Genomic DNA, 24,577 nt, shown 5'->3' with positions numbered 1-24,577 from the left:
TCCATCTTCATTGCATTACGTAGGTCACAAGGAATACAAAGATTGTATTGTATCAAGTCTATCTTGATGGGAGAAACTATAATACAAATGCCTATTGAAGGGGGGACCGGATCCATATGAATCCGGTCCTCAACTATTGTCATGTTCTTTCTCTCTCTCTCTCTTGCAAAAGTATTGTTCATGCCAAGTTAACTACGTACCATGTTTATGTTGCTACCATCAATTAAGTTCACCCGCTATGCTCACAAAGTAACCTCTCAAAAGTGCCTTACCTAATTTCCTAATTCTGCTACTCCCAAAATTCATAGGCCATTTCCATTACGTTGGTATCAGAGCATTTGGTTTCTCTTTTCTTGCTTAAGAAGAGAGGTCCTTAAGTAGCCTATCAATGGTTGTTTTTGTTAATTGTATTAGGGTATGTGGGACTAGGATCTATTATCGGTTCTGTAGAGCCCACTATGTGGGAAATGGTGCACACCTCTGGAGCTTTGGTCTTAATAATGGAGTCTATTTAGACTTGCCTATGGCTTTACCATTATTGAGCCATAAGAAGTCCAAAAGAAGCTATCCCTCGGCAACCTCGCTATATTAGACTCACTCCACTACTCTCTATAATTAACCAATTCGGTCCGTGGGTGTAGATACTTAAGTGCTTATTTTCAAAGGCTAAGAGCAGTAGAAACTAAGGTTTTGAATTGCCAAAGCATACACTAAGTAAACACATAAGTTTAATTAGCATGGCTGACAATAACCAAGAGAGTAGAATAAACATTGATAACTTTGATTTTGCGCATGAAGGTGCCAATGATGATGCCCCCATGTTTGTTAATTATCTTGTCACTAGGTTGCAACAAGCTATGGGCAACCCCGCTTCACAAGCCGAAGTTACTCAAGAACTTCGTGCTTATGGGATTTCCTTTCCTCTCCAAGAGGAGAGAGAGCTTACGAGGCCTCTTGATGAGACCCCCAAAAGAAGACTCTCTCCCATACGAGAGGAGGAATCCAAAGATCAAGAAAGCAATGAATCCCTAAATTCCTCCGAAGATGTGGCTCCATGAAGAAGGCGGACTAAACGATCGCCAACTCCTCCCAAGAGGAAACGGTTAATCCATAGTCCTTCTCCTCGTCACTCCAAAAGGTAAGAGAGGAAACCAAGGAAGAAAAGGGCAAGAAAGAGGTCACCCTCTTCTCCTTCTTCTTCACCTTCCTCCTCTACCAATGAAATCTATGGCTATTCTCCTAGAGAATATAAGAGGGGAGGACATCACAAATTTTACCCTGCATGGTGAAGGTCACAAAAGCTCAAGAAGTTCCAAGAGGGAGGAAAGAGTATCTCTTTCTTTACCTATGATGGCACCTTTGGTGCTACCGACAAAGTATTGGCCTTCATCCAGCAATTTGATGCGGCCTTTGGAGATGAGGGCTTCACGGAGTCCTCCAAGCTATTCCATGTAGCTATGCACTTCCAAAAATCGGCTCGTCAATAATGGGCTAGCCTTCATGGCAATGGCGAAGCCCCAAAGACATGGAGTTTCTATCATGAAGCAATTCCTTGCAAGCGATGCAAATGACAAAGTGCTCACCGAATGGCGGAGTTTAAGGCTTCTCTCTCATGAGTCTATCCACAAATACGTGGACAAGTTTTGGGATTTACACCTCAAGGATATTGTCTTTCAAAAGATAGACTTTGTTGAGAAAAAGCAACAATTCTATGCGGGATTACCTGAAGAGATGGCCAAGTATGTCAACTCTCAACGACCTAGTTCTATCAGCGGAGTAATCCACCATACCATGGTTGCTTCACGCATCAATTTCCAACAAGGGGTTAGATGGAATGTCAAGCCCATGGAAAATAAAGACAAAAGTGATGCGAAGGGAAAAATTAATGCCCAAAATTTTTCCCAAGGCCGTTCCAACAACAACAACAACAATCGGTCCAAGGAGAAAGGAGTTTACAAAGGTAAAGATAAACTCTCTCCTGAAGAGCTTGAAACTTTTCGCAAGGATCACAAATGTTTTAAGTGTGGGGAGCAAGGACATGGCTCTCGTTCTTGCCCCAAAAGAAATGCTCGCAATGAGACTCCTAGAGCTTCCACTATCGAAGCTCCAAAAGAGGATGCTCATTGCAAAGGATCATCTCTCTCCTATGCTTGGGGAAAAGTAAGGGAGCATGATGCCTTCATCTTGTTTGACCCTGGTTCTACTCACAAATTCATATCAATGGAGTTGGCCACCAAGTTGGGCATTCAAGCTTTTGAGATGGGAGATGCTGTAATTGCCGATGTCGCTTTCAATGGACTGCAAGCCTCCATCACTCCCTTGATTGGGAAGTTGAGGCTTCATGTCCAAAGCTATGTCAACAAGGAAGACTTATTTACCTCTCCTCTCCAACATGAGGATGATATCCTAGGGGTTCCATGGTTCAACTGCATGGCTGCCAACATGAAGTTCCCTGAAAGGAGAATCTACTTCACCTACAGGGGAAAGAACATGTATATAGATGCTAATGAGTTTGGTCGTACTATACCACTTGCAAATTCTCTTGCTCTTGATAAATCAATGAAGAGATCAGTTTTTGCGTACATGATTTTTGTCAAAGAGTCCCTAAAAGGAACTAATGTTTCATCAAAGGTGAATAGTAGGAATCAAGAAGAGTTAGACTTGTCTAACTTTCTAAAAGGATTCCAGGATGTATTCATCGATGATATCCCTATGGACTTACCTCCAAAATGAGGGGATGATGACCATCGAATTGAGCTCCTATTAAACCTCCTTATCAAGTTTCACAAGCTCAACAAGAAGAGATCATGAGGCAAGTACATGAATTGGTAGACAAAGGGATGGTGAGGCCTATCTCCTCTCCCTTTTGTTCTCCAGTCCTTTTAGTGCAAAAGAAAGATGGTACATACCGCATGTGTGTGGACTATCGTGCACTAAACCATATCACTATTAAAAAAAATAATCCCGTACCTCAGGTAGAAGATCTGTTTGATAAGCTACAAGGCTCTACCTACTTCAGTAGGATTGATCTTAAAAGTGGCTACCATCAAATAAGGATAGTGAATGAAGATATCCTAAAGACCGCGTTTTGTACAATGTTTGGCCTTTATGAATATCTAGTCATGCCTTTTGGCTTGACTCATGCACCAGTTACATTCAATCGATTGATGGAGAAAATTTTAGACCCTACCGCAAATTCACTGGAGTGTTCTTTGATGATATCATCATCTACTCCAATTCCTTGGAGGAACACAAGCAGCATCTCCAAGTGATTTTTCAAGCATTAAGGGAGAATAGGCTTGTTCTCAATCAAAAGAAAAGCGATTTTTTCCTTCAAGAGATTCAATACTTAGGTCATATCATCTCTCAAGATGGTATCCATATGGATCCATCAAAGTTGGAGGTAATAAAAGCATGGCCTAATCCAAGGAATCTACATGAGCTAAGAAGCTTTATTGGTATGCGTGCATACTATAGACACTTCATAGCAAAATTCTCTCAAATAGCAAGACCATTACATGACTTAACAAAGAAAAACGTTAAGTATTCATGGACTGCTAAGGAGCAAAGTGCTTTTGACAAGCTCAAAGAGAAGCTTACCTGCCAACCAGTCCTTATGCTTTTGGATCTCTCAAAGCCATTTGAGCTCCAATGTGATGCTTGTGGTGATTGCCTTGGAGCGGTCTTGCTTCAAGAAGGGCATGCCATAGCATATGAGAGCCGAAGGCTCAACATGGATGAATGGGTCTTAGGCATTTATGAGAAAGAGCTGTTAGCTATTCTACATGCCGTAGACACATGGAAGCACTATCTATTGGGGACTCCATTCATTTTACGAACAGACCATCAAAGTCTCAAGTACTTCATGACACAAACAAAGCTTTCCGACAAACAAATGAGGTGGGAAAATTTTCTTTCACAATTTAATTTCCACAATGCTGGTGAACACAATCAAGTGGCTGATGCACTTTCATGATGACCAAAAGTTAATGTTGTGTCAATAGCAACTCACAATGATCTATCTTCTATGATAGATGAGTATGATACTGACCCTGCCTTTAAAGACATAATGTCAGCCCTTGCTTTGCGAAAGAAAGAGGAACCATTCACCTTACATGATGGTTATCTTCTCTATAGCAATAGGCTGTTTTACCCACTCCCTTCATGAGAAAGTCATGTATGAATCCCATGCTCCTCCCCATGCGGGGCATAGAGGCATACAACCTACTCTTCGAGGAGTAGAGACATACTTTTATTGGCCTACCATGAAAGTGGACATACAAGAGTATGTTTCAAAATGTGTGATATACCAAAAGACCAAGTATGATAGAGGGAAGCAACCTGGATTATTTCAACCATTTCCAATTCCTAATTCACCATGGGAGATTATATCCATGGATTTTATCTTGAGATTACCCAAGTCTATCCATGGGAATACGGGAACATGGACAATAGTCGACAGGTTTAGCAAGCAAGCACACTTTATCCCTATCAAGAAGACTATTAAGGCACACCAAATGGCAACTCTCTTCATATCACAGATTTTCAAACACCATGGATTTATAACATCCATCATGTCAGATAGAGATCCTAGAATGACCAGTAATTACTGGAAAGGTCTCTTTGAAAATCTATGTACAAGATTGAATTTCTCTTCGGCCTATCACCCACAAACGGATGGCCAAAGTGAGGTAGCCAATCTTACGATTCTTGATCTACTAAAGACCTATGTTACAGAAGTAGATCAACGCTCACAATGGAAAAGTACTTACCTCTTGTAGAGTATGCGTATAATAATACTATCCATACTTCTACGGGAAAATCACCTTTTGAAATCATAGAGGAAAGACCTAAAAGTCCCTTGCTACTTAAAGTACATGGGAAGATCTTCGCTGCCGATGAGTATAGCCGTGACCTGGAAGCATCTTTTCAAAAGATTAAGGAGGCTATATCCATCTCCCATATCCATCTCCCAACTAAGGCAAAAAGATGTTGTTGACAAGCACAGAAGGGCCTTAACGTTCAAAGAAAATGATTGGGTCTTACTTAAGTTTCCTAAGGCTCGATTGAGGCAAACAACGGGCAAAATTCCTACGGGCCATCAAAAGTATTATGCTAAACAAGCAAAAATATACTATGGTCCTTTTCAAATTTTAAGCCAATCAATGAGGTGGCTTATCAACTCAAGTTACCTAACCATTGGCTCATATAAAATGCTTTTCATGTAAGCCTACTTAAGCCCTACAAAGGAGAGCCTCCAAATGAACCAATTATTGATGACCCTCCCAAAATCGAAGACCAAGAAGAGGTGCTACAACCCGAAGCTATCCTTCGGCATGAAGACAAGGTACTACGACATGGTAGGATTATCCGATGTTATCTTATTAAGTTCAAAAATTATCCTTTTGAAGATGCTAGATGGATGCAAGGAATCTAACTTAAGGATAGTATGAACCTTGTCAATGCTTACAATGCTACATTAGAGTAAGCAAACGTACATGTTTCTTTTAAATAATCAACGTTTTGTCTTATATGACTAATTCTCTCTTTATTGTGCACAAATTTAAATAGTATGCATACTAAAAATCATGTTTGGGATGACGACATCTCTCAAACACCATGTAGAATTTGTTACTCTACTTGGGAAGATGAAATGGACTAAAGAGCAGACATGCTTGCGGCAGCTATGTCTCCCAAGCACCAAATGGATTCATCATCCATCTTGGAATGATGTTTTAGGGTAAAAAGTGATCCTCTACCCGCTAAGACAAATTGACTAATGACTATGTCTTTATCTCTTTTACCTCATAGTCGAGGACGACTATGATTTCAAGAGAGAGGTAATGTCATTAAATATCTAATATCTAACCAACCCAAATGATTTTCTCATATTAAACTGATTATTTAATGTGGGATAATAAACGAGAACAAGGGTGAGAATATAGACAAGTGCTTACTCATCTATCTCAACACGGGGCCAATGGTAAAGGGACCCAAATGAGAGATGGTTTGTCAAAGAGCAAGGCTAACTATGGAACTTAAAAGACCTTAGGGTTAGCTTCATTAAAGACCTCCAATGGTTAGTGTTAAAAGTCCTTTGACCTTAAGCAAGCTAGGGCTGAGCTTGACATGGGAACCCGACCTAAACTTGTCTTTGACCTTAGGCAAGCTAGGGCTGAGCTTGAGGTGGGAACCCGACCTAAACTTGCCTTTGACCTTAGGCAACAAGCTAGGGCTGAGCTTGAGGTGGGAATCCACCTAAGGTTCTTGTCATGCTTGATAACTAAGGTACTTGTCATACTTAATGAGGAAGTTGCTTGAGAAGCTTCCTATGCATGGGGGGTAAGATGCTTGAGTCAAAAAGAGACCCTACAAACTTAATGAGGAAGTTGCTTGAGAAGCTTCCTATGCATGAGGGGTAAGATGCTTGAGTAAAAAAGAGACCCTACACACTTAATGAGTAAGTTTCTTGAGAAGCTTCCTATGCATAAAAGTCCCAAAGTTAGGGGAATCTTTGACCTAACCTTCCACCCACCCAAGGGGCACCCCTTTTCTAAAACGGCACATGGGACACATGTCAGACTCTCACTAATCTTCACCACATGGTGTGCTTGAATGCTATTTGTTGGGCTAAAGAAGGGTCCAATGAGCTTCTAATTCCATCCAACAAATATCTAGATATTTTCAAGCTCTCTCTCTCTCTCTCTCTGTCTCTCTCTAAGGGGTAAGGAGGACACTTGTCAAAAGAGTACCCATGCACTTGACTGCATGCTGCATGTGAGTGGATAGGGGTCCAATGGGATTGAAGCATGTGGAAAATCTACCACTCGCCCAAAGCAAGGAGGGGGGGTGCTAGGGGAATATATACCACACACACACACACACACACACACACTCATTTTGTGCATCCCATTCTCACTTGGTGAAAGTCGAGGAACACCACCCCCTTCTCCAAGCTTGTGAGAAGTGAGAGCTTACATCAACACTCTTGGCTATGGAATGCAAATCCAACCAAGATCCATGCTTCAATGCTTAAGCTTTCCATCTTCTCCATCTTCATTACTATGCTATTATGTATGCTAGCAAGAAGACTAATGTCATAATAATCAATATCTAATTCTCCTAAATGATTTTCTCATATTAAACTGATCATTTAATGTGGGGAAGTGCCAAGGGAGAAAAAGCTAGAATATTGGTTAAGTTAGCAGACCGGCCACAGTAGGGATCCAAAGGAGGGAAAATAGGGATCCAAAGGGGGGGCCATCTGCAAAAGAGCCATGTGAAACAACGGGCTAAAAAGACCCTAAGGTTCAGCCCATTAAGACTTCCAAAATGCTAAGGTTCCAAAATTCAAAGGTTGTGTCCAAAGGTCAACCTTAGGGAAAATTGGATGCTTAGTGTGTGTGCCCAAAAAGTCTTTCTGCATCCCTACATGGGAGGGGGCGAGCCCCAAAGCTAGGGGATGAGAGAGAAAACCACACACACACACACAGGCTCCCTTTACACAAAGGGAATGAGGGACACATGTCAGCTCCCTAGGCCAGATGCCCACAAGGTGTGCCCAATTCCTATTGGAAGACCCTTGAAGTGGACCAATGAGAATTAAGCTAGAGTAAATCTAGTTTAATTAATTTAAAAACATTTAATAAAAGAAACCAATAAGAATTAAGTGTCCTAGAAGACTATTGGGCAGTCTCCCAAGGGGTCCAATGAGCATTCAGAAGCCCCATGGCTTGCCTGATTCCTATTGGCCAGGAGGCAAAGGGGTCCAATGAGAGTTTAGTTTAATTATTTAATTATCTAAAGCTCTCACAAAAGGGGAAAGGGGGACACATGTCAGAAGGCTATCACTTATGCTGCTTAATTCCTATTGGCTTGACCTGGGGAGGTCCAATGAGGAAAAAGCCAGCCTAACTTAGCAGCTAGGGCTCGCCCAAGAGAGAGGGGGGGCTGATTTTTGCTTGGCATTCACTCTCACACTCTCACACTTGACCATGTGTGAAGGGAAAACACTCTATCTCCTCCCAAGCTTTAATGGAGAGCTCATCACCTACTCCAAGCTTGTGAGATAGAAGCCTACATCAACACTCTCTTGGCATGTGGATGCAAATCCAACCAAGAGCCAAGCTTCAATGCATGCTCATCTTCTCTACCAAGCTAATTACTAAGCTAAGCTATGCTAATATGAGTGATTATGTGAGGAGATGTACTTCTTTCTCGTAAGATACTTCTTTTTCCTCTCAATCTACTCTCATACCCTGCTAGCTCTCACCATCTTCGAAGGTGTGTGAGGTCTTGGGTCTGAGAACGGGGATAATTCAAGTTGTGTTTAATTAAGTGTTTTGCTTGGTGTATGAAGCTTCCATCTTCATTGCACTAGCTAGTCTTGAAGGAACACAAAGAATTGTATTGTACAATGTCTCTCTTGATGGGAGAAACCATAATACAAAGCCTTTTGGAGGGGGGACCGGCTCCATGCAAATCCGGTCCTCAACTGTTGTCAATAGTTTAATTGCTCTCTCTTTTGAAAGTATTGTCGATGCTATCTAACTAGGTGTTATGCTTTTTGTTGCTCTCTCCACCCAAGCACTCTTGTAATTCTCATTAGGAATCTATTCTAATGAAATGCCCACTATGTTCATGCTAATTTCCGCTACAAATAAGATTTTAGGCCATTAAATGTTACATTGGTATCAGAGCTCAAGGTTTCTCTTTTCTTGCTCAAGAAGGGAGGTCCTCAAGCTAGCTACAAATGGTTGGTATTAATAATTGCCTGTGAGTAAGTAGAATAGGGATTTTTCAGCCTTGCAGTGCGCCTGCCTTTGTGCAGTTAACGGGGCATCACCGTCGAGAGCTATGGTCTTAATAGTGGAGTCCTACGGGGCTTGCCTACGGCTTAACCACTATTGAGCTATTAGAAGCTTGACAGGAGCCGGTGCTGTTTTGGTGTCGAAAGACCCTCTCTTCTATTCCTTGCAATTAATGGTATTCGAGCCGCGGGTACAGTAGCTTGAGTGCTTTTTCTAAAGGGGTAAAGAGGAGTAGCAACTAGGGCTTGAAGTGCCAAAGTACACCTAAAAAGTTTACACCTAAAAATTGTTAGAATGGCTGACAATATTAAAGAGAGTGAAATTAATGTTGATAACTTTGATTTTGCTCATGAGCAAGCTACTAATGATGCTTCAATGCTTGTTAATTATCTTGTTTCTAGGCTTCAACAAGCCATGGGCAATCCATCTCTCCAAAGTGAAGTGCAACGGCAGCTCCGTGCTCACGGGATTCTCCAAGCTCATCACCATGACGAGAGAACACCTAGGAAGCCTCCTTGTGAGACTACCAAAAGAGGTCTCTCTCCGATTCGGGAAGAAGAAGAGAATCCATATGAAGGGCTCAAGAACTTACTTCTTGATGATGCATCTCCTTCCCAAAGGAGAACTCAAGAGCCTCCACCGAAGGAACGGGAAAGAAGCGAGTCTCCCGCCACCTCGGCGGAGATGGCTCCACGAAGACGGCGGGCTAAACGCTCTCCATCACCACCAAAGCGGAGAAGACCATCACACTCTTCTCCACGCCATAATTCAAAGAGGGATGATAAAAAGCAAGAGAAGAAAAAGGCGAGAAAGAGGACACCCTCTTCTCCATCTTCTTTATCCTCTTCCTCTTATGAAAGCTATGGTGAAGACGACAAAGATCAAGACAAGAAAAAGGCGAGAAAGAGGTCACCCTCTTCTCCACCTTCTTCAAATTCTTCATCTTCTGAAGAAAGTGATGGTGCAACTTTTGAACCATCAAAAAGAAGAGGCCATAGGAAATCCTATGCCGCATGGAAGAGGTCGTCCAAGCTGAAGAAATTCAAAGAGGGAGGGAAGAGCATCTCTTTCCTTACCTATGATGGCACCTTCGGTGCTACAGACAAAGTTTTGGCCTTTATCCAGCAATTCGATGCGGCGTTTGGAGATGAGGGCTTCACGGAGTCCTCTAAGCTACGCCATGTAGCTATGCACTTTCAAAAGTCCGCCAGACAATGGTGGTCTAGCCTACGAGCCAACGGTGAAGCTCCACGAACATGGAAGGCTTTAAGAGCTTCCATTATGAAGCAGTTTTTGGCCACCGATGCCAAAGACAAAGTACTCACCGAATGGCGAAGCTTAAAGCTCTCTCCCAATGAATCCATCCACAAATATGTAGACAAGTTTTGGGACCTACAACTCAAAGCCACTGTCTTCAAAAAGTTGGATTTTGGAGAGCAAAAGCAACAATTTTGTGCGGGCTTAACCGAAGAAATGGCGGAGTATGTCAACTCCCAAAGGCCACGTACCATATCGGCGGTAATACACCATACTATGGTGGCCTCGCGAATCAATTTCCAAACGGGGGGTAAAAGAAATAATAAGCCCCCGGAAAACAAAGGTACCAATGAGCCTAAGGGGAAGGACAATGTCCAAAAGTCTCCTAAGGGCAATTCCAACAAAGCTAAAGAGAAGGGAGTTTACAAAGGAAAGAATAAACTCTCTCTTGAAGAGCTTGAGCGTTATCGTAAAGATAACCGGTGTTTCAAGTGCGGCGAACAAGGGCATGCGTACCGCGCTTGTCCCCAAAAGAACAACCGCCAAGATCCTCCTAGAGCTTCTTTGGTTGAAATCCAAGAGGAGGAGATTCACCAAACTCACCACAAAGGATCTCCTCTATGCCATGCTTGGGGAAAGGTAAGAGAACATGATGCTTTTATTCTCTTTGACCCTGGTTCTACTCACAATTTCATATCTATGGAGTTAGCCACCAAGCTAGGCATACAATCCTACGAGATGGGAGATATCCTACCCGCAGACAGTGCCTTCAAGGGGCAAGAAGCTTCAGTCACTCCCTTAATCGGGAAATTGAGGCTTCATGTCCAAGGCTATGTGGACAAAGAGGATTTCTTTATCTCTCCTCTCAAGCATGAGGATGTAATCCTAGGGGCACCATGGTTTGACCGTTTGGCTGCCCATGTTAAATTTCCTGAAAGGAGAATCTCCTTTAAGTTCAGGGAAAAGGACATGTATATAGATGCTAGGGAGATGGGTAACACCATCCCCATTGTACATACACCAGCTTTCAACAAGTCAATAAAGAGCTCTATTTCCGTGTACATGATTTTTGTTAAAGATTCTCAAAATGAACCTAATGCTTTAGCAAAAGAAAATAAAAGCAACCAAAAGGAATTAGAGTTATCCAATTTTCTCAAGGGGTTTCAAGATGTCTTTATTGACGACATCCCTTGTGAGCTACCTCCTAAACGAGGTAATGACGACCATGCAATTGAACTTCTTCCAGGAAGTTCACCGCCTAACAAACCTCCTTATAGAGTTTCTCAAGCTCAACAAGAGGAGATTATGCGGCAAGTGCATGAGTTAATTGAGAAGGGCATGGTTAGGCCTAGCTCATCTCCATTTTGCTCACCTGTGCTATTAGTGCAAAAGAAAGACGGCACATATCGTATGTGTGTCGACTATAGAGCACTAAATAGGATCACTATCAAGAATAGGTTTCCCGTTCCACGGGTAGAAGACCTATTTGATAAGCTACAAGGATCGACCTACTTCAGTAGGATTGACCTAAAAAGTGGCTATCATCAAATAAGGATAGTTGATCAAGACATTGTAAAGACCGCATTTCGTACTACATTTGGTCTTTACGAATACATTGTCATGCCTTTTGGCTTGACTAATGCACCAGCCACATTTAACCGCTTGATGGAGAAGCTGTTCAGACCTCATCGAACCTTCACTGGAGTGTTCTTTGATGATATTATCATCTACTCTAATTCATTAGAGGAACATAAGCAACACCTCCAGGTAATATTTCAAGTTTTAAGAGAGAATAAACTTTATGTTAATCGAAAGAAAAGTGAATTTTTCTTGCAAGAGATTCAATATTTAGGTCACATTATCTCTCAAGATGGAATCCAAATGGATCCATCCAAGTTAGAGGTAATAAAAGGATGGCCTAAACCAAGGAATCTTCATGAACTAAGAAGCTTTATAGGTATGTGTGCATACTATAGACGCTTCATAGAAAAGTTCTCACAAATTGCGGGACCATTACATGACCTAACAAAGAAAAATGTTAGGTATACGTGGTCTGCTAAGGAGAACAATGCTTTCGAAAAGCTTAAAGAAAAGCTTACCTCTCAACCTGTGCTTACACTACCGGATCTCTCAAAACCATTTGAGGTCCAATGTGATGCTTGTGGTGATTGCCTTGGGGCTGTTTTGCTCCAAGAAGGGCACGCCATAGGCTATGAGAGTCGAAGGCTCGACCCTGTTGAGCAAGCTCTAGGCATATACGAAAAAGAACTCCTTGCAGTTCTACATGCCTTAGACTCATGGAAGCACTATTTATTGGGGACTCCTTTTATTTTGCGAACGGATCACCAAAGTCTTAAGTACTTCATGACGCAGACCAAGCTCTCCGACAAACAAATGAGGTGGGAAAATTTCCTTTCGCAATTTCATTTTCATATTGCTCACATTGCTGGCAAGCATAATCAAGTAGCCGATGCACTCTCAAGACGACCGAGAGTGAATGCGGTTTCCATAGCAACTCACAATGATCTATCTTTAATGATAGATGAGTATGCTATTGATCCCGATTTTAGAGATGTGATTTCAGCCCTTACCTTAGGGAAGAAAGAAGAACCATTTACTTTACAAGATGGCTATCTTCTCTATGGCAATAGACTATGCGTTACTAACTCACTACGTGAGAAAGTAATGTATGAATCTCATGCTCCCCCATATGCGGGGCATAGAGGGATTCAGTCTACCCTAAAGGGAATTGAAACATATTTCTATTGGCCTACCATGAAAGTGAACATACATGAGTATGTTTCCAAATGTGTGGTATGTCAAAAGACAAAATTTGATAGAGGGAAGCAACTTGGATTGCTTCAATCCTTGCCAATCCCTAATTCACCGTGGGAGAGCATATCCATGGATTTTATCTTTGGATTGCCTAAGTCTATCCATGGGAATACGGGAATATGGACGATAGTAGACAGGTTCAGTAAACAAGCTCATTTTATACCTGTCAAAAAGACTATCAAAGCCCATCAAATGGCAACCCTCTTCATTTCACAAATTTTCAAGTACCATGGCTTGCCAATGTCCATAGTGTCGGATAGAGATCCTAGAATGACCAGTAATTTCTGGAAGGGTCTCTTTGAGAATTTAGGAACAAGGCTAAACTTCTCTTCGGCCTATCATCCACAAACTGATGGCCAAAGTGAAATAGCTAACCTAACTATTCTCGATCTACTAAAAGCCTATGTAACGGAAGTAGATCAAAGATCCCAATGGGAGAAGTACTTACCCTTAGTAGAGTATGCTTACAATAACACTGTACATACTTCTACAGGAAAAGCACCTTTCGAGGTAATTGAGGGAAGATCAAAAAGTCCCTTGCTACTTAAGGTACATGGGAAGATCTTCGCTGCAGATGAGTATAGCCGAGACCTACAAGAATCTTTCCAAAAGATTAAGGATGCTATCTCTATCTCACAACAAAGGCAAAAGGCTGCTGCTGACAAGCACAGAAGAGCCCAAGCCTTTAAAGAAAACGATTGGGTCTTGTTAAAGTTTCCCAAGGCTCGCTTAAGGCACACGACGGGCAAGAATCCTACGGGCCACCAAAAGTACTATGCTAAACTAGCAAAAAGGTACTATGGTCCCTTCCAGATTCTTAGGCCAATCAATGAGATGGCCTATCAACTTAAGTTGCCCAATCATTGGCTCATACACAATGCTTTTCATGTGAGCCTCTTAAAGCCTTACAAAGGAGAGCCACCTCAAGAACCAACTATTGAAGACCCACCGGAGATCGAGGACCACGAGGAGGTGCTGCAGCCCGAGTCCATTCTCCGACATGAAGACAAGGTATTAAGAGGCGGTAAGACTATCCGACGATATCTTATTAAGTTTAAGAATTATCCTTTTGAAGATGCTAGATGGATGCAAGGCATACAATTAAAGGATAACCTAAACCTTGTCAATGCTTACAATGCTTCCCAAGAGTAAGCAAATGTACAAAATGTTAAAAAAATGAACAAAAATTTTTGTCTTATAAGACTCTCTTTTTCTTTATTTGTGCACAAAAATAAAGTAGTATGCATGCTTAGATCAAGTTTGTGGAGACGACGTCTCCCAAACACCAAGTAGAGCTTGTCACTCTACTATGGAAGACTGATAGGACTAATGTGCAGACATGCTTGCGGCAGCCTCAGGCTCTCAAGCGCCAAATGGACTAGTCATCCATTATGGAATGATGTCGTAGGGTAACATAGGGATCCTCTACCCGCTAAGAAAAGGACTCATGCATATGCTTTATCTTCTCTACACCATAGTCGAGGACGACTATGATTTCAAGAGAGAGGTAATGTCATAATAATCAATATCTAATTCTCCTAAATGATTTTCTCATATTAAACTGATCATTTAATGTGGGGAAGTGCCAAGGGAGAAAAAGCTAGAATATTGGTTAAGTTAGCAGACCGGCCACAGTAGGGATCCAAAGGAGGGAAAATAGGGATCCAAAGGGGGGGCCATCTGCAAAAGAGCCATGTGAAACAACGGGCTAAAAAGACCCTAAGGTTCAGCCCATTAAGACTTCCAAAATGCTAAGGTTCCAAAATTCAAAGGTTGTGTCCAAAGGTCAACCTTAGGGAAAATTGGATGCTTAGTGTGTGTGCCCAAAAAGTCTTTCTGCATCCCTACATGGGAGGGGGCGAGCCCCAAAGCTAGGGGATGAGAGAGAAAACCACACACACACACACAGGCTCCCTTTACACAAAGGGAATGAGGGACACATGTCAGCTCCCTAGGCCAGATGCCCACAAGGTGTGCCCAATTCCTATTGGAAGACCCTTGAAGTGGACCAATGAGAATTAAGCTAGAGTAAATCTAGTTTAATTAATTTAAAAACATTTAATAAAAGAAACCAATAAGAATTAAGTGTCCTAGAAGACTATTGGGCAGTCTCCCAAGGGGTCCAATGAGCATTCAGAAGCCCCATGGCTTGCCTGATTCCTATTGGCCAGGAGGCAAAGGGGTCCAATGAGAGTTTAGTTTGATTATTTAATTATCTAAAGCTCTCACAAAAGGGGAAAGGGGGACACATGTCAGAAGGCTATCACTTATGCTGCTTAATTCCTATTGGCTTGACCTGGGGAGGTCCAATGAGGAAAAAGCCAGCCTAACTTAGCAGCTAGGGCTCGCCCAAGAGAGAGGGGGGGCTGATTTTTGCTTGGCATTCACTCTCACACTCTCACACTTGACCATGTGTGAAGGGAAAACACTCTATCTCCTCCCAAGCTTTAATGGAGAGCTCATCACCTACTCCAAGCTTGTGAGATAGAAGCCTACATCAACACTCTCTTGGCATGTGGATGCAAATCCAACCAAGAGCCAAGCTTCAATGCATGCTCATCTTCTCTACCAAGCTAATTACTAAGCTAAGCTATGCTAATATGAGTGATTATGTGAGGAGATGTACTTCTTTCTCGTAAGATACTTCTTTTTCCTCTCAATCTGCTCTCATACCCTGCTAGCTCTCACCATCTTCGAAGGTGTGTGAGGTCTTGGGTCTGAGAACGGGGATAATTCAAGTTGTGTTTAATTAAGTGTTTTGCTTGGTGTATGAAGCTTCCATCTTCATTGCACTAGCTAGTCTTGAAGGAACACAAAGAATTGTATTGTACAATGTCTCTCTTGATGGGAGAAACCATAATACAAAGCCTTTTGGAGGGGGGACCGGCTCCATGCAAATCCGGTCCTCAACTGTTGTCAATAGTTTAATTGCTCTCTCTTTTGAAAGTATTGTCGATGCTATCTAACTAGGTGTTATGCTTTTTGTTGCTCTCTCCACCCAAGCACTCTTGTAATTCTCATTAGGAATCTATTCTAATGAAATGCCCACTATGTTCATGCTAATTTCCGCTACAAATAAGATTTTAGGCCATTAAATGTTACAAGTAATGATAAGTGATGAACTATTTCTTTCTCCTATGAATGTTTTTTCTTCCTCTTCCCTATCCTCATTCACCGCTAGCTCTCTCCACCTTTGAAGGTGTTTGAGGCCTTGGGACTGAGGCTTGGGATAGTTAATGCTTTCTACAAGTTTATGTTATGCTTGTGATGCATGAAGCTTTCCATCTTCATTGCATCATGTAGGTCACAAGGAACACAAAGATTGAATTGTACCAAGTCTCTCTTGATGGGAGAAACTATAATACAAATGCCTATTGAAGGGGGGACTGACTCCATATGAATTTGGTCCTCAACTATTGTCATGTTCTCTAAAATCTCTCCCTCTCTCTTGCAAAAGTATTGTTCATGCCAAGTTAACTAAGTACCATGTTTATGTTGATACCATCAATTAAGTTCACCTGCTATGCTCACAAAGTAACCTCTCAAAAGTGCTTTACCTAATCTCCTAATTTCTCTACCCTCAAAGTTCATAGGCCATTTCCGTTACAACATCACAATCTCCTTTCTCAGAAGACTCAGCAATAGTTGCATTTGTAGTGGAACCAACATTAGTAGTGGAACCGACCTCTTTCTTCTTAGCCTCTTTGGCCTTCAACTTAGGACATTGCTTGATCAAGTGATCATTAGCTTCACAATTTTGTCAATGCATCTTCTTTTTGCCCTTATCACCAAAATTTCCACACGAATTGTTGCTAGAAGAAGAATTAGGAACAAGTGATTTTCCACTCGCAGAAGAGCCATAAGAAGTGGCTGCATTACTGTTACTACGTTTTCTTTAAGAAGCAATAAAGCCATGTTCAATTGCACGGTGTCTAGTCCTATTTTTTCTAGAGAGTGACACTTGTAACAACAATGTGCGTAATGCATCAAACTTGAGGACTTCAGGATCTCCTTGGATCATAAGTCTCCAAGCACTAGCAAAAGTCTGGTAAGAATATGGCAAGGCATCAAGAATAGTTTGCACAAGGGAACTGTCTGAAATGATCGCCTACAGAAATAAGTTTCTCATTGATATCCTTGACACCAGCGAGGAAAGTGTCCATGTCATCTTCCTCATGCATAATCTTCAACTCTGGCTCTTCACGTAGCAATGCAATTTTGCCTCATTGCGACTTGCATAAAGACCAGCTAGAATATCCCAAGTCTATTTTGAAGATTTTACTGAAAGTGGGAACAACACGTGCTATATAGCACAAACCATAGAAGGTTGTAAGGGACTTGTTTTGCAAACACTGATAGAATTTTTGCACAAAGTGAGAAAATAGCCTGCATAGTACTGTCTGTAGTGGAAACAGAGGCCAAAATGAGCCTGAATCAAAAATTTGAGCAAAGTAAGCTCTTTGAGATCGCCCAAAATAGTAGTTGACCTATGAACGCTGCTCATCAAAATCAAAGAAAGTGAGCAGGCTTGTGTTGGAGCTACTGGGGACTAAGCCTGAGAGGATGACTTTGATACCAATTGTTGGAATTAGGGTTGTAGGAAAACACACACAGATTGGAGAAGACGAGAGCGTAGTGCCAAAAATGTTGAGTGTTACTATTGCCATAAAAAGGGTCATTACAAAAAGGATTGTCGCAGTTTCTTAAGAGACAAAAAAAAGCAAAAAGATAATTCTGGCAAAGGCAAAAGTACGATAAAAATTGAGGAGATCAACGGGGTTGAGTCTCCCATGCCTGCCATATAGTAGAGGATGCTCCTCTTGCGGGGGGGGGGGGGGTCACTATATGTAAAACCTATATATCGCGTGTGTTCAATGACTATTTATAAAACCCCTTAGTTGTAAATTTTCCACAAATAAAAGGCATCCTTTCTCTATTCAATCTGTGAGATTTTATTTAAGATCATTTTTTCAACACCCTTCTATTTGTGAAAATGTAATAAAATGTAGAATAAAATAATCCCTTCATTTGAATCCACGTGTGATAGGCACTTCTTTATTGTAGTGACCCCACCGAGCTCCTCCTCCAGTGATGAATGTTATGCCATCAATGATTCATGTAGAGGTGACTACAGACCCCTTATATGTTCTCATTTTCACTTTGGATCTCACTCCAGATGCATTAGTTGCACAGGATGAGGGTTATGCAAAAAATTGAATTCTCAATTCTGGTGTAAGTTCTCATGTCACACCACATAGAGATTGGTTTTCCTCTTATGCATCCATGCAGGGCATAGTCAAGCTTGGTGAGCTTGACATTATTGGCATTGGTGATGTGAAGCTTCAGATGCATATTGGCACTACTTTTGTGTTGCAAAATGTCAAACATGTGTCCAGACTTTCAAAGATATTGCTTTCTATAGGGTAAGTGGATGACCTTGGTTACAATACAAAATCTGGTAATAGTTCTTGGCTAATCCGCAAGAACAACCTTGTCATGATGAAAGGTTGTAAAAACGAATTTTTGTACTCTATGTTGTATCAAGTGTCGACGAACACTCTATGTTACCAAGCTTCCGTCTACTGAGTTGTGGCATAGCCGGCTAGGGAATATCAGCCAGAAGGGAATGAAAACACTTCAATGTTTTGCCTATTTACTTGTGTTAGATTACACAAATTTTCCATTGTGTGAGCATTGTCTATATGGAAAACAGACTAGGTTGACGTCTTCGCATTGAACAAGAAACTAGGCAAATTCCTAGACTTAGTGTACAGTGATTTGTGTGATCAAATGCCACATATGACTCTAGGGAGGAGAAACTACTTTCTCACATTCTTAGATGATTCTACCAAAAAGGTGTGGGCGTATCTTCTTAAGCGTAGAGAAGAAGTCTTTTCTACGTTCCAGAAATTCCTCGCCATCGTTGATAAAAAAATTAGGAAAAAAGCTTCAAGCTTTTTGCATGGACAATGGTGGAGAATATGTCCCTAACTGGTGGTGCAGAAATAGGGAAAACCTTCACACTGCTTCTACTCATCCAAGGCTTGCTGCGTTTTTACAATCATAGATCACCCCAAGACCCTAAAGCAACATAAGTTTTACTCAGGACATACACAAGGAAAGCTAGTTTCGATATTGGAGGTACCACAATACACTCGACTCTACATCTTCCATTGGTGACAACCATGAATACAAGCCTATGTGCAAAAACCCTTGATATCTTAACTTGGCAGTATAGGCAACTATAGCTAGTCATATTTGATGAGGTGTCTCTAATAGGGAGTGTTAGCGGGTCACTGCGAGATGTTTGAAGCATAGCTTTTTGGTACTAACATAATGCCAATACTCAGGGAAGTGAATCGGATGGGGCACGGAGATTCTTTGAGATCGTCAATCTCAAGAAGTGAACCTTAACAAGCAAACACACTAACTCAACAAGCAAACCAACACTCAATGATCCGGGAAATCTGCCTATGTCCTTTCTCACAGCTCTAGGTCATCACGCCATTTTGGCGCTCAAACGGACTCGAAATGCAACGAAACTTTAGGAGGAGGTCTAGGAAACTTAGGGACACTATGCTACCAAGTCTGGTTGCAATCCAACAAGGTACCAAAATCACAATCCATCATGAAAAAGGTCCTGAAAATTGCAACAGATCAATCTAGAAATGTCGCCCTATGATCTAGGAACACTCTCCTATGGTCAAAACGACTAAAAACAATGATTTAAGCACTCAAATATGCAATTAAGGCTCACGGACGTGTATTCGCGAACCACAACAAAACTGACAATGCTTACACTTAAATGAAAGAGCAAAGAGAGGGGAACACAATGCAAGTTTCGAAATTGAAAACTGATTACCCAATCATTAGTTGCGATGATTACAAGATGGAGCAGCTTCGTAGCTTGAGCGTACGTTTTCAGAGCTCCTTTCTTCTCTAAAGATAAGTCTCCTTTCACATTAAGGTTATTGACATTTATACCTAGGGCATTCTAAATGGCCAGTGGGGCCGGTTCACATGGACCTTGACAATTGTCATGACAAAATTACAACTCAGGGAATTAACCTTCTACTCTAGAATTAGGATTTACATAGAGTATCAGTACACTAGCTTGGCAAAATAATAAACTACAAGTGTGGTGTCCGGCTAGGTGGGCGCCGTTTGGTCTATCTATTAATAGGGAGCAACCTATTGGCCCTCGCTGACCCACGCTTGTGCGCTATTAAACGAGAACATGATAAGCCATTCTACCGTTTGGACGTGCTCCTCTACGGTGACTTGTGCCAAGCTAGCCCTGTGAAAGATTCCTGGATATTTACTAAGAAAACCTTTATACTCGAAACAATTGCACCATCTTATTGGAATGAATTTCCAAAGTGTTTTGAACTCATAACCACAATGCGCCAAACTGAATCTCAGTACATCAGCATTCTGAACAAAATACGCATAAATAGGCAATCAATTGAAGACATAGACTACCTAAATAGCACATGTCACCGTCCAATACCAAACACCCACTTAATTTTATATTTGTTTTACTCAAACAAAAACAAAGACATCCACAATCTTAGAATTTCCCATGAAATGGAAGGAGACTTGCAAACCTACAATGAAATAGACACATGCGACTCAACATGCAATAGGACAATACATACCCTCTGACCCCAAGCTGATTGCAAGCCTCCATGCAAACTCAGTCTCAAAACAAATATGGTTGTGGAGATTTGCGCCAGCAACCTAAACATCTTTGATGGGCTCGTCAACGGGGTGGATGGGGTCTTCATGGGAGCTTCCAACACATCAGCCTCCCCAATGCTTTCTGTTTGCTTCAACAACCTTGAAATAAGGAAAAGGAAGCGTTACAAAAACAAACATCTGTGCTGAAATGCCATATCTAAGAAATGGACTCCAATTGAGCGAACGAAACAAGAGAATCCCAAATTGGCAAAAGCTCAAATAACACTATATGAAGAACTCAGTTCCCCCCTTCAACCAACGTTCACACAAATTATACATAGGTAGCAAGGCTTGACATTCAATACCCTTTGCTTTCAGACCATCAAATATTAAGACATGGTCTGACCTACACCACCCTCTCTCGTTTAAAGGACTCGGACAACATATACATTTTAAAGAGATTACATCCTGATAACATAAAGGTGGACAAGGCTCTCTTGCAAGAGACTACTCGTTTCCAAAAGGATGCACAATGGATTTTCTTGCAACAAAGGTTCGACCAAGCAGACCCACCATCAATTCTCATTCACTCTGTCAATGTCACCTCCTTCCACACTCCACTGTGCCGAGAGACTACTGTAATAGCACATCTTTTTAGACCGATTAAGACTTGGCAGTCTCTCTCGATCACAACTTACAAGACCAGCATACGTGCAGAGCCTCCTGAGTCTCTCTCTCTCTCTCTCTCTCTCTCGCGCGCGCGCGCGCGCACACACATGTCACAGAGTCCAGACGTGTGGGCGCACGCACTGAAATTTTGAGCTGGCGAGGTAGAGGTGTCGGTCAACAGCTCGCAGGCGACGGAAGCCTTCAGTTGTCAGCTCTATATTGACAATATGCGGCCACATGCAGAGGAGCAGCGAGCGCTTTGGCCCAAGCAAGAGGAACTCTTTATGCATATGGTGATGGTGCCATACCCTCTGCAGGGACACATCAACCCCATGATGCAGTTTGCCAAAGCTCTCATCGCCAAGCACAGCATTAAAGTCTCCTTCATCAACATCAAGCATCACCACGACCGCATCCAAAAGATGCTCTCCCACTCATCGACAGAAAAAGCCAGCAGAGGACATGCCCAAACTGGGGACAACCTTCAAGAAAAGCTCCACTTGCTGTGGGTTGACGATGGGTTGCCCCATGATTTCGACCTAACGGACATCCCCGCAAGGTTCCACGAGTTCCACAATGCAGTTATAAACATGAAGGGCCCCTTGAAGGAACTCCTTGAAAGGCTGAACCAGAAGAGCCCACCAGTCTCTTGTGTAGTTTTCGGATCTTTCTGCTTCTGGGTTCACACGATCTCAGCTGAGCTTGGGATTCCGAGCGTCTTTTTTTGGACACAGTCTACTGCAACCTTGAACATCTTTTATCATACCCCTCTGCTGGCTGCCAATGGCTTTTTCCCTTACAAGAAGCATGCTGTTCCGGGTATGATTCTCTTTCAGGTTATATTTGTTATGTAAGGTAATTTCTCAGATCATAAGGCTCCTTGGAAATACATTTGAAGCCTTCTATGCAATTTTGGCTGAAGCAAAGTCCTAAAAAATCTTTCTATGGTCATATTAACTCCAAAGGATGCAAAATTCACTTCTTGGAGCCTAGCAAAGATCGTGCCCCTAAAGAATTTGTCAAGACGTGTGGAAAAGTTGAGCTTTTAGGACTATGGGGGCGCTCCTTGATGCAAACACACTTGTGAGAGGGCTGTTTTTAGCCAAGCAGATGATATCATACGAATGCAGAATATCAGATTTGAACCAATAACTTCATGCTTGCAAATATTGAATGGCAAGGCCTATAAGCCTTGAAGAGTAGGGGCCTTTAAGTCTTCTTCAAGTCCCTGACTATTCTATGCTTTATTAGTGGTACTCTCAAAAGTTTTAATGCAGCCACTACACATACAGAAACAACGCGTAGGACTAGGGTTTGGGTGATGTGCTTCTGTTAAGCACAACTAGGTCTCTTTTTTCATTGCAAAGTGCATCCATGGGATGACTGCACAGATGATTGTCACAACAAGAGCTTATTTTGTGGTATTGGGTGAAGGCATCATTCTTTGTTTTCGTCCGGCGCATACCAATGAGAAGAAACAATCTGGTTATTATGGTTTTTTGACTATTTATGGTGTGGCTTTCCTCATATACTGATCAATTGAAGCCAACGGAGCAAAACTGTGAGACATGGTCCGTGGACCCTCTTTGAATTGTGCAGGCTGCTTGCAAGATCACTACTTCCTGCAAGGTTATGCTGATGTGCTCAATTTGGTAGTTTTTGCAGATGGCGACAATGAACATGCGACATCCCAACACACTAGTAGGCTGGTGTCTTATATTCCTGGTGTGCCTCCTCTTCATCCGTTCAACATTCCAACCTTACTTCATGTCGAGGACATCTCAGACCCTGTGTATAGTATGATAAAAGAGCAGTTTCTTATCCTTCGGAGCTGCCAAGGAGTAATTGTCAACTCATTTGAAGAGCTTGAGAGGGATGCTTACAAGGCAATGCAACAAGAGCTCCCCTTCCCAGTCTCACTTGTTGGTCCTTTGATCCCCTCTGCATTTTTAGAAGGAGATGTGAATGACACTAGCGTCGGGGTGAACTTGTTTGAGGAGAAGATTGAGTGTATTGAGTGGCTTGATCGCCAAAGGAAGCAATCGGTACTGTATGTCTCTTTTGGGAGTTTGTTCCTCCCCTCTATGGACAATCTAGCAAGCATTGCCAATGGAATCAGAGACAGTAAACAACCCTTTTTGTGGGTCATAAGGCCTAGATCTTCTACTGGTAATGTAGCTAGCATTTTGCCTGAAGGATTCATGGATGAAACTAAGGAGCGTGGGCTCATCATTCCATGGGCTCCGCAACTGCAAGTGCTTTCGCATCCGTCTCTCGGTGCATTTCTGACGCATTGTGGATGGAATTCGACCCTCGAGAGTGTGAGCATGGGGGTGCCTATGATTGCTTGTCCTCTTGTATCAGATCAGCCCACAAATTCCACTTATGCATGCGAGTTTTGGAAAGTAGGAATGGCTGTCAAAAGGCATGATTATGGCTCAATAACAAGCTTGGATGTAGAGAGGGTGGTGAGAACTGTATTGGAAGAGACAGGAGGAGAGGAGATGAGGAAAAGAGCTATTGAGCTTCGAGAAGCCGCAAGGAGGGCAACAAGATCACAAGGTTCTTCTTGCATTCACATGGAAGAGTTCATTTTGACAATGAGGAACCAGAAGAATGAAAACTGACCAACCAAAAGAAGCATTAATGAATTTCATTGTGAGTTGTGCGCACTACTAACAAGAGGCACCCAAGTTTCACATTGTCATGTTTCAGTTTCTTTGACATGCTACCTTGGAGGATAAAAGAGGAAGGCATGCAAATCTATTTTAAGGTTTTTCCAGCTTGGTTACTTAATGGCCTCATTTGTAAAGCATTTAAGTGATTCTTTGTGTAGGATGCACATGCTGTCCACCACCTTTTCTTGGAAACATTTTTTTCTTTTCACATGGAGGGCTTCACAGTGTTATCATGTTCATTGTCACAGACAGTTAATTGTGATATGTAACATTAGACCTATGTATTATCAACAGTTCAACTTAAATTGCCTGTGGGTGTCCTTTTTGCAAAGTTTCTTAAGGAGGAATTGCTCGAAACCAAACCTAGGTTTTGAGTTACCCCATCCATAAGTATTGAAACTTACCTCTAGGTAAGAGTCCTGATTAAGAGGTCAGAAAACCTTCATAGTTTTTGAGGACTTTAGTGGAAGGCCTTGAAATGTAATCCATTTACCACTAGAATTTTTGCTGAACATATTTGAAGTTTGTAGAGAAGGACTTTTGAGCATTGTTAGCGGGCCTCTCTCTCTCTCTCTCTCTCTCTCTCTCTCTCTCCCCCTTGGGTGATAGAAAGGTTATACCATTTTCCTCTTGAATAACAGGTCTTGA

At 41.9% G+C, this 24,577-nt stretch overlaps 1 protein-coding gene across 2 annotated transcripts; it reads left to right on the top strand.

The window, feature by feature from the left end:
* Positions 1 to 21,251: 21,251 nt before the first annotated feature.
* LOC147454390 (UDP-glycosyltransferase 85A7-like) lies at positions 21,252 to 24,139 on the top strand. Of its 2 annotated transcripts, none has more exons than XM_086516367.1 (2): positions 21,252 to 22,070; positions 22,908 to 24,139. In XM_086516367.1, exons 1-2 carry the CDS (start codon positions 21,479 to 21,481, stop codon positions 23,876 to 23,878), a joined length of 1,563 nt encoding a protein of 520 aa, XP_086372493.1. In that variant the 5' UTR covers positions 21,252 to 21,478; the 3' UTR covers positions 23,879 to 24,139. The 2 variants fall into 2 exon arrangements, with proteins under 2 accessions (XP_086372493.1, XP_086372494.1); XM_086516368.1 differs by having other exon boundaries at positions 21,254 to 22,070; positions 22,917 to 24,139.
* The last annotated feature ends 438 nt before the right edge of the window (positions 24,140 to 24,577 follow it).

The sequence above is a fragment of the Adiantum capillus-veneris genome, chromosome 7, assembly GCF_014529385.1.
Source record: "Adiantum capillus-veneris isolate H3 chromosome 7, ASM1452938v2, whole genome shotgun sequence".
Classification (NCBI taxonomy): Eukaryota; Viridiplantae; Streptophyta; class Polypodiopsida; order Polypodiales; family Pteridaceae; genus Adiantum; species Adiantum capillus-veneris.
Note: the sequence above shows the minus strand (reverse complement) of the source record. Positions and strands in the feature narration are given on the sequence as shown.